Below are 10,905 nucleotides of genomic sequence, written 5' to 3'. Positions count from 1 at the left end.
GTGCCCGGGAGCGGCCGCTGCCCTCCAGTCTGGGCGACAGAGTGAGACTCCGACTCAAAAAAAAAAAAAAAAAAAAAAAGTATCGTACAAGTGTAAATGTCTTTCTTGACTTTGAGTAACTTGCTCATGGTAGAAGTTGAATTAATATCTGTTAGCTTCAATTGATATGAAATACATAATAACCCATTAAGTAAAAACTGGGATGTGTTTGAACATGCTAAGGAGTCTTTTACTAAAAAGAGGAAGAGGGAAAACTGAAATATCACCTACTTCATCATTTGAGCTTGGGTTAGCCCTTATATAAAAGAAATTGGCAAGATTATATTTCCAAAGATACTTCAAAGGGGAAAAGTATTTAATATGCAGAAGGTAGGGGATTAATTTAGAGAGAAAAAACTGAAAAATCAATCCCCAAATGTTGGTTGATGGCATAGATGTTTTAGAAGGAATGCCAAAGAGAAAAGTTCCCCAATTGATAAGCTTTCAAGAGTAGCAGACAGATTTGGCATAGCTGTTCCCTGAACAACCTGAGATTTGTTCTTGACTGAGACAAAAGTCCTTTGTCTAAAACCATTTTCATATCACATGGTGAGACTATCATTATTCTCTTCTCTTTTATTAGATAGACATATGAGTACAGGCCTCAAAACACTCCCCAAGACCTTATACCGAGGATTTCTGATCTGGAAATTTCTTGGTATGTTTATTTATTTATCTGATAATTTAAGTAAAATGTGATTAGAACCTATCTGCACTTAACAATGTCTGGTCTTCCACTCTGGGCCATAATCCTGTTTGTTTGGCTTGTTTTCTGTTTAATTTGTTTTGGAGATGGGGGTCTCACTATTTTGCCAAGACTGAAGTATAGTGGCTATTCACAGGCATGATCATGGCACACTGTGCCTCAAACTCCTGACCTCAAGGAATCTCCCCACCTCAGCCTCCAAAGTAGCTGGGACTATAGACACATGCCACTGCACCTAGCTATTTGTTTTTCCAGACTATAATTTTAACCTGATATGAATAAAGGAGTTACATATTTAAATTATTCCAGCCATGTAAGTGATTTGTGTTATCAATAAATATTTGTAGAATATATCAAAGTATGGCCAAATTAAAGATAAGTGGTTACATAAATTAATGTTCTTCCTCCTGCTTTCTCTTTCCTCCAGTTTCTGTTCAAATTTGCCAGTTCTTCCAAATCCTGTTTGAATGCTACTCTGTATAGTTACATTCTTGCTGTGTGCAGATCATTTGAGTTTTTAGTATTCAAGCCATTTTCCTACTGAGTCTATGTCTTATTTATCTTTATATATATATTTTTTAATTTTTATTTATTTATTTTTTTTGAGTTGGAGTCTCATTCTGTCGCCCAGACAAGTGCAGTGGCCACTCCCGGCCACCGCAGCCTCGACCTGCTGGGCTCCGGCGATCCTTCCGCCTCAGCCTTCTAAGTAGCCAGAATTACAGGCATGCGCTACCACACCCGGCTGATTGTTGATTTATTGTAGAGATGAGGTCTCGCCAAGTTGCCCAGGCGGGTCTCGAACCCGCGGGCTCAGGCAATCCACTCACCTCAGCTTCCCAAAGTGCAGGATTACAGGCTGAGCCACCGAGCCTGGCTTATCTTTATATTTTTAATAACACACTGCTTTGCACAATATTGATTTTATTTTATTTTTTAAATTTTTATTTTTTTAAAATTGGAGTCTCACTCTGTCATCCAGGCTGAAGTGCAGTGGCATGCTCACGGCCACCACAGCCTCCACCTGCTGGGTTCTGGTGATCCTTCTGCCTCAGCCTTCCAAGTAGCTGGAACTACAGGTGTGTGCTACCATACCCAGCTTATTTTTTGATATATTGTAGAGACAAGGTCTCACCAAGTTGCCCAGGCTGGTCTCAAACCCCTGAACTAGGCAATCTTCTTGCCTCAGCCTCTCAAAGTGCTGGAATTACAGGTTTGAGCCACCCCGCCTGGCCTACAATGTTGATTTTAAACATCAGTATATTAATGAATAGTGTAATTTATGGTAAATATTAATAATCTCTTCTCAGCTTTTCACTAGTATGACTAAAACTTTATTGATTGAGTGAATATGCAATTTCTCTTTCCCATCTCAGGCTTCTGTGTCTAAACAAGAGCTAGTTTTAAGTAGACCTCCCTTTTATTCCTTTTCTTTCTTTTTGTGGTTTCATTTCACCATTACAGCTCTACTTATCTTTTCACTATGACTCATTCTCTCTGCTTCTTTTTATTACTCCTGCCTCTTGCTCCTTCTTATAATTCCAAATACTGCTTACAAATTTGTTTCCTTGTTTCCTGCTCTTTCTATTTAGGCTCTTTCTGCTTGGCTTTCTCTTCCACTAGTCTCCACCTCTCTCCTTGCCCTTAAGGTACGTAGCAGGATTAAGTAGGGAGGAGCCCTGCTGGACTAGGGGTGGAGCTACCTGTTCACTGCTTTGGGATTTAGAATTTGACTGAGAAGAATCGGCTGCTCAAGGGTAGCCGGGACTGAAGTCCCTATGGCCCTCCCACTGGAGGCTAGCATTCTGGAGGACAGTTGGGACTTGGTAAGGTCAGAAGCTGTCCCTCACTTCTTTTTTGTTCTCCTTTTCATCTTCCCTCTTCTGCATTTTTCACTCATAATACTGCTAATTTTCTTCTGTTTCTTTATGTTTTACTATTGTTTTTCTCTTTCTACCTGTCAGTGAACTAGTATTTGTTTGCCTTTCCTGTTACCCATTTTGTCCACACATCTTTTTTTCCTCTCTCAAAATTTAACTTTACCTACCTCTTCTCCATTTTATTCTTCCTTTTATTTGTTTTTTCACTCAACCTTCTTTTTTCATTTAATCATTTTCTGTCTGCCTACTGTTTCCCAGAGAAGAAGAAATAAGAGAGGAAAAAAGGAATCACCCGTCTTTCCAGAAGCCTATTCAGCCTTTCCACTCATTCCCAGATTTGTATTGTTTTGATTATGCTTTGAAGAAGAATTGTAGTGCATAAAGAGTTAATAAACTGTGAAATTAGGGCCGGGCTCGCTGGCTCAGCCTGTAATCCCAGCACTTTGGGAGGCCGAGGTGAGTGGATTGCCTGAGCCCACGGGTTCGAGACCCACACGGGCAACTTGGCGAGACCTCATCTCTGCAGTAAATAAAAAATTAGCCAGATATGGTAGCACACACCTGTAGTTATGGCTACTTGGAAAGCTGAGGTGGAAGGATCGCCCGAGCCCAGCAGGTCGAGACTGCGGTGACCGGGAGTATGCCACTGCACTCCAGTCTGGGCTACAGAGTGAGACTCCAACTCAATAAAAACAAAAAACCAAAAACTGTGAAATTAGGATTAGGTTGAATATTAAATGTAGAAGGTTTAACTGTATTCTCCCTTCCTTGTTTTACTTAGGTTTTTTCTGCAATACAATGGATACAATTTGTCATGGCTACTCTGAGGTATGTTTATTTAATCGCATACGACTGATTATACTAGTATAAGCAAAACTCGGCCGGGCTCGGTGGCTCAGCCTGTAATCCTGCGCTTTGGGAGGCTGAGGTGAGTGGATTGCCTGAGCCCGCAGGTTCGAGACCCTCCTGGGCAACTTGGTGAGACCTCATCTCTACAATAAATCCAAAAAAAAAAAATTAGCCGGGCATGGTAGCGCGCGCCTGTAGTTCCAGCTACTTGGAAGGCTGAGGCGGAAGGATCGCTGGAGCCCAGCAGGTCGAGGTTGCGGTGGCTGGGAGCGGCCACTGCACTCCAGTCTGGGTGACAGAGTGAGACTCCAGCTAAAAAATAAATAAAAAATAAGCAAAACTGGAGAATTCTTCAGTCACTAACATTTTCCCCCTGGGGATTCGCTTTTACTCTTTAGTTAGAAATGATATTCTTTATCATGTTGATGTTTTCTGACTAATAAAATGTAACCACATCAACAACAATAGCAACAACAAAATAGATTGAGGAATAACATCTGAAAAATAAATGGACAACTTGGTCAACAGAATTGTTTGTAAAATCAATAGCAAAGTGCTCACTTCAGCAGCACATATGTTACAAATTGGAATGACACAGAGAAGACTGATATGTCCCCTGAACAAGAATGACATACAAATTTGTGAAGTGTTCTGTTTAAAAAAATATGTGCAGGGCTGAGCATGCTGGTTTATGCCTGTAATCTCAGCACTTTGGGAGGCCAAAGCAGAAGGATTGCTTGAAACCAGGAGTTTGAGACCAGCCTGGGCAGCCTAGTAAGACCCTGTCTCTGTTAAAAAAAAAAAAAAAAAAAAAAGGGAAATAATTAGCTGGGAATGGTCGCTCACACTTGTAGTCCTAGCTTCTCAGAAGGCTGAAGCAGGAGACTCCCTTGAGCCCAGGAATTACAATGAGCTATGATCACGCCACTGCATTCCAGCCTGGGCAACAGAGCAAGACTGTCTCTACAAAAGAAAAAAAAATGTAAAAAGTGCATTTTATTTTGTATCAATTATGTCAGTAAAACTTAAAAAAAAAAACTCAGTTAATAGCAAAAATGAAGGCACCTTGTCTCACTTTAATGATAATCTAAATTTTTCAGTGTTATAGGTTCAACTTCACTTATTACCTATGCTGTATTTCAGAATATACAGAAATCTCCAGAGGTGAGCAATCTCTCTTTGTGTTGGATTTGAACTTTTAGTGACTTTGCTTTTAAAATGAATAGCAGATGTTACCTGTAAATGATGAAATAATTCTATATATAACTTGTAAATTTATAATTATGATACATTGAGATATTTTAGGCACTGTCAATAGGCTTCTTTTAACTATAACTTTGAATTTTGAGAGATTAACTACTGAATGTGGATTTCTTTAATAGTCACTAATTTTTAAGGTTAAGGAAACAGAGTGCTATCTGAATCCCATATTCACTCTGAGGATGGGGTCCTTCTTAGAGGTGAGTTCTCTGATTTTGATACTTTAATAAAATTGCTAGTAAGGCTGGGAGGTAGTTCAAAGACTTTGCTATGTGAAAGATACTTGTTTCACTGCTCTAGCCTTCTAATTAACTGAAATTTAATAGTGAAAACAGAGTAAAAATATATCCTTTATAAAACTATTCTTATCAGCTGGGCATGGTGGCTCATGCCTGTAATCCCAGCACTTTGGGAGGTGGAGCCAAGAGGATTGCCCAAGTCCACAGGTTCGAGACCAGCCTGGGCAACATGGCAAGGTCTCATCTCTACAATAAATAAAAAAATTAGCTGGGCATGGTAGTGCATGCCTGTGGCACCAGCTACTTGGAAGGCCGAGGCGGATGGATCACCTGAGGCCAGCAGGTTGAGGCTGCAGTGGCCAAGAGTGTGCCACTGTACTCCAGCCTGGGTGACAGAGTGAGATTCTAACTTAAAAAAACAAAAAAAGTAAACAAACAAAAAACTATTCATATAAAAAAGATCAAGTGAAAAAACCTTCCTGATTCATAGAGTGAATCCAAAGATGGTGATATATTTGTTGACTCAGTAAAGATTTTAAGAGAAATGTAACAACTGTTTCTCTATCCAGACCAAGTTTCTCTAAATTGGTACAAATTGAGGCAAAATATAGGTAAGGAGATATATGGGAGAGTAACATTGAGTTTTACTGAGCCCACTTTAATAATAAAAATAACTTCTGTATGTTGAACATTTAATATGTTCCACTGTGCTGAGTGCTTTATATACTTTTCTCATTGGTTCTCATCAGTATCCTATGAGAAAGATAGTATTAGACCCATTTCACAGAAGAAGAAATTGTGCCTCACAGTCAAGAAGTAACATGTTTAAATTACACAGTAAGTAGAAGAGCAGGGATTTTCAAAAGTCTATACTCTTTTTTAAAAAAATAGCTTTAGGGGGTACAAATGGTTTTTGGTTACATGAGTGCATTGTATAGTGGCGAAGAAGTGTTTGCTTTTGTTTTTGTTTTTGAGTCAGAGTCTCACTCTGTTGCCCAGGCTGGAGTGCAATGGCACACTCACGGCCACCATAGCCTTGACCTGCCGGACTCAGGCAATCCTTCGCCTCAGCCTTCCAAGTAGCCAGAACTACAGGCATGCACCACCATACCTGGCTAGAAGTCTCAGTTTTAAGTGTACCCACCCCCCCAACCTGTGTGCATTATACCCCAACAGGTGATTTTTCATCTCTTCCCCCTTCCCACCCTTCTTCTAAGTCTCCAATGTCCATTATACCATTCTATATGCCTTTGCAGTTCCTATGCTTACATTCCACTTATACATAAGAATAAGCAGGATTTGGTTTTCTGTTCCTGTGTTACTTCACTTAGGGTGATGGTCTCCAGTTCCATCCAAGTTGCTGCAAAAGACATTATTTCATTCTTTTTTATGGCTGAATAGTATTCCATAGTGTGTGTATATATATTACATTTTCATTATCCACTGACAGGTTGTTGGACATTCAGGTTGATTCCATATCTTTGCAATTGTGAATTATACTGTGATAAACATATGAGTACTGGTTTTTGTGGGGTTGTTTGTTTGTTTTTGAGTTCGAGTCTCACTCTGTCACCCAGGCTGGAGTCCAGTATGGCATGGTCACGGCCACTGCAGCCTTGACCTGCTGGGCTCAGGCAATCCTTCTGCCTCAGTCTTCCAAGTAGCTGGAACCACAGACGTGCACCACCACGCCTGGCTAATTTTTTGATTCATTGTAGAGACGAGGTCTTGCCAAGTTGCCCAAACTGGTCTTGAGCCTCTGGACTCAGGCAATCCTTTTGCCTCCACCTCTCAAAGTATTGGGATTATAGGTGTGAGCCACCATTCTGGTTTTTTTTTTTTTTTTGGATAATGCCCTCTTTTCCTTGGGTAGGTACCAAGTAGTGGGATTGCTGGATCAAATGGTAGATCTACTTTTAGTTCTTTGAGAAATCGCTATACTGATTTCCATAGAGGCTGTACTAATTTATATCCCACCAACAATGTATAAGCATTCCCTTTTCACTGTATCCATGCCAACATCCGTTGTTTCTTGATTTTTTAATAATGGCCATTCTGACTGTTATAAGGCAGTATATCTCATTGTGGTTTTAATTTGTATTTGTATTTCCCTGATGATTAGTGATGCTGAACATTTTTCATGTTTGTTGGCCATCTGTATGTATTCTTTTGAGAGATGTCTATTCATGTTGTTTGCCCCCATTTTTTTTTGAGTCTGAGTCTCACTCTTTGCGGCCCAGGCTGGTGTGCAGTGGCACACTCACAGCCACCACAGCCTCGACCTGCTGGGCTCAGGCAATCCTTCCACCCCAGCCTTCCAAGTAGCTGGAACCACAGGGGCATGCTTGATTAATTTTTCTTGATTTATTATAGAGACAAGGTCTCACCAAGTTGCCCAGGCTGGTCTCAAACCCCTGAGCTCAGGCAAGCCTCTCGCCTTGGCCTTTGCACATTTTTTAAAAGGGATTATTTGCTTTTTTCTCCCTGATTTGTTTGAGTTCTTTTAGATTTTGGATATCAGTCCTTTATTGGATATATCGTTTGTGAATATCTTCTCCCATTATGTAGGTGTCTGTTTACTCTGTCAATTATTTCTTTTACTATGCAGAAGCTTTCTAGTTTAATTAAGTCTCACTTGTTTATTTTTGTTACATTTGCTTTTGGGGTCTTATCTGCAAATTCTTTGTCTAGGCCAGTGTTTAGAAAGAATATTTCAGCCGGGCTCAGTGGCTCAGCCTGTAATCCCAGCACTTTGGGAGGCTGAGGTGAGTGGATTGCCTGAGCCCGCGGGTTTGAGACCCGCCTGGGCAACTTGGTGAGACCTCATCTCTACAATAAAATCAAAAATTAGCTGGGCGTGGTAGCATGCGCCTATAGTTCCAGCTACTTGGAAGGATCGCCGGAAGAGTCGCCGGAGCCCAGCAGGTCGAGGCTACAGTGGCCGGAAGCGGCCCCTGCACTCCAGTCTGGGTGACAGAGTGAGACTCCAACTAAAAAAAAAGAAAAAATATTTCTTAGATTTTCTTCTAGGATTTTTATGGTTTCAGGTCTAACATTTAAGTCTTTAATATGTCTTGAGTTCGTTTTTATATATAGTGAGAGATAGGGATCAGGTTTCTTTTTTTCTGCACGTAAGCTATCCCATTTTCCCAGCATCATTTGTTGAATAGGGTGTGTCATTCCCTAGTGTATATTTTGTCTGCTTTGTTGAAGATCAGTTGGTTGTAGGTACTTGGACTTATTTCTGGATTCTCTATTCTGTTTCATTCAATTTCTCAACCAACTCATCTTCAACAAAGCTTCCACCACCCACCACCGGGGAGAGGAGAACCTATTCAGGAAATGGTGCTGGGAAAACTGGCTGACCACATGCAGAAGGCTCAAACAAGACCCCTGTCTTCCCCATACACAAAAATTAACTGTAAATGTATCAGAGACCTAAATGTAAAACCTCAAACCATAAGAACCTTAGAAAATGCAGGACACACCCTTATGGAAATTGGAACTGGCATCCAATTCCTGAACAAAACCCGAAATGCAAAGCCAAAGAAACCATCAAGAGAGCAGGGAGACAGCCCTGCTGTCTTTGTATTTGACAACTCCATGTCTGACAAAGGCCTAACATCTTGGATCTACAAGGAACTCAAATGTGCTGAAAAGAAAAAAACAAGCAATCCCATCACAAAGTGGGAAAAAGATATGAACAGACACTTCTCAAAAGAAGACATATGAGCTGTCAACAGATACATGAAGAAATGTTCAACCTCACTAATCATCAAGGAGATGCAAATTAAAACTACACTGAGATACCACCTAACTCCAGTCAGAATGGCCATTACCAATAACTCAAAAAATAACAGATGATGGAGAGGATGTGGTGAAAAGGGAACACTTCTACACTGTTGGTGGGAGTGTGAACTAGTGCAGCCTCTGTGGAAATCAGTGTGGCGATTCCTAAAAGCTCTAAAAATCGACCTTCTATATGACCCTGCAATCCCCCTACTGGGACTATACCCTGAAGAACTCAGATCACTCTATGAAAAAGATACCTGCACACATATGTTTATTGCAGCATTGTTCACAATAGCAAGATCATGGAACCAACCATGCTGTCCATCAAAAGAGGACTGGATTAAAACAAGGTGGTACATATACACAATGGAATATTACGCAACCATAAAAAAGAACAAAATCATGAATTTCGCAGCAACATGGATGGAACTGGAATTTATAATACTGAGTGATCTCTCGCAGAAACAAAGATCTGAGTATCACATGTTCTCACTCATAAGTGGTCCTTGAACAACTATTGTAATACTATAAGAAAAGGATTGACAGTGGCGGGAATCTATGGGGGGGCAGGGAGGGGAAGGAAGGTGGAATTAACAGTAGTCGATATCTGGGGACGGGGGCACAGCTCATCAACAAGGGTACCTGCACAATGCATATTTGTATACCTAACCCTTAACTGTACCCCACAATTTTAAAATAAAAAATATGTTTAAAAAAAAAAGATCAGCCGGGCTTGGTGGCTCAGCCTGTAATCCCACGCCTTGGCAGGCTGAGATGAGTGAATTGCCTGAGCCCGTGGGTTCGAGACCCGCCTGGGCAACTTGACGAGACCTCATCTCTACAATAAATTAAAAAAAAATTAGCCGGGCATGGTAGTGCGCGCCTGTAGTTCCAGCAACTTGGAGGCTGTGGTGGCCGGGAGCAGTTACTGCACTCCAGTCTGGGTGACACAGCGAGACTCCAACTCAAAAAAAAAAAAAAAAAGATCATATCATCAGCATACAGATAGTTCGATTTCTTCTTTTCCAATTTGAATATCCTTTATTTCTTTCTCTTTCCTGATTGCTCTGGCTAGGACTCCTAGCACAATGTTGAATAGTAGTGGTAAAAGTGGGCATCCTTCCCTGTTCCAGTTCTGAGGGGGCATGCTTTCAATTTTTCCCCATTCAGAATGATGTTTTCTGTGAGTTTGTCATATGTGACTTTTATTATTTTGAGGAATGTTTCTTCTATGCCTGCTTTGCTGAGGGTTTATCATGAGGGGTTGCTGGATTTTATCAAATGATTTTTCTGATCTATTAAAATGATCATATGATTTTTGTTTTTAATTCTGTTTATATAGTGGATCAAATTTATTGACTTGCATATGTTGAATCATCCTTTCATCCCTGTGATAAAACCCATTTGATTGTGGTGGATTATTTTTGTGATGTGCTGTTGAATTTGATTTGCTAATATTTTGTTGAGGATTTTTGCATCTATGTTCATCAGGGATATTGGTCTACAGTTTTCTTTTTTTTAGTTGTGTCTTTAGTATTAGAGTAAATTAGGGCAAAAGTCCATACTCTTAGCTATAACTGCCCTACAAATTAAATAAAATTTTTAGTATTTATTATATTCTAGATACATTTGCTTAGTACTTAAAATGCATTTTCCTTAAAACAACTTTGAGGTAGATATTATTTGTTGTAGATGAGGAAATGAATTCTAGTAAGTTTGAAGGACTTTCCTAAGGTCTTGTACTAGAAGTGTTGGAGCTGGAATTTGAGTAAGACTTGTCTTGTTCCATAGTTTCTTCTCACATAACACTTTTAAACCACCAAAATATACTGCCTAATGAAAACAGAATTTTGAAGTGTTAGAGATAAATTGTGATTATATAAGCCAAACTAGAAAGTAGTAATCTTAGGCCGGGCTCGGTGGCTCAGCCTGTAATCCCGTGCTTTGGGCGGCCAAGGTGAGTGAAGTGCCTGAGCCCACACATTCGAGACCCACCTGGGCAACTTGGTGAGACCTCATCTCTGCAATAAATCAAAAAAATTAGCCGGGTCTGGTAGCACGCGCCTGTAGTTCCAGCTACTTGGAAGGCTGAGGCGGAAGGATCGCCGGAGCCCAGCAGGTTGAGGCTGCAGAGGCCGGG

At 40.5% G+C, this 10,905-nt stretch overlaps 1 protein-coding gene across 3 annotated transcripts in view; it reads left to right on the top strand.

The window, feature by feature from the left end:
* The window catches only part of TMEM116 (transmembrane protein 116), a 78,947-nt gene that overhangs the window by 15,697 nt on the left and 52,345 nt on the right, over positions 1–10,905 (top strand). The window contains exons 1-3 of one of the 3 annotated variants that reach the window (XM_021713120.1): positions 2,487–2,571; positions 3,407–3,453; positions 4,575–4,638. In XM_021713120.1, the coding sequence (XP_021568795.1) occupies positions 2,524–2,571; positions 3,407–3,453; positions 4,575–4,638 (159 nt within the window). In that variant the 5' untranslated portion in view covers positions 2,487–2,523. Of the gene's footprint in view, positions 1–2,486; positions 2,572–3,406; positions 3,454–4,574; positions 4,639–10,905 lie in introns of those variants that run through there. The other 2 variants (XM_008059554.2, XM_008059553.2) reach the window with 2 other exon arrangements.

The sequence above is a fragment of the Carlito syrichta genome, unplaced genomic scaffold, assembly GCF_000164805.1.
Source record: "Carlito syrichta isolate Samal-C Ts95f unplaced genomic scaffold, Tarsius_syrichta-2.0.1 Scaffold304253, whole genome shotgun sequence".
NCBI classification, from domain to species: domain Eukaryota; kingdom Metazoa; phylum Chordata; class Mammalia; order Primates; family Tarsiidae; genus Carlito; species Carlito syrichta.
This window is presented reverse-complemented; position numbering and strand designations above follow the sequence as displayed.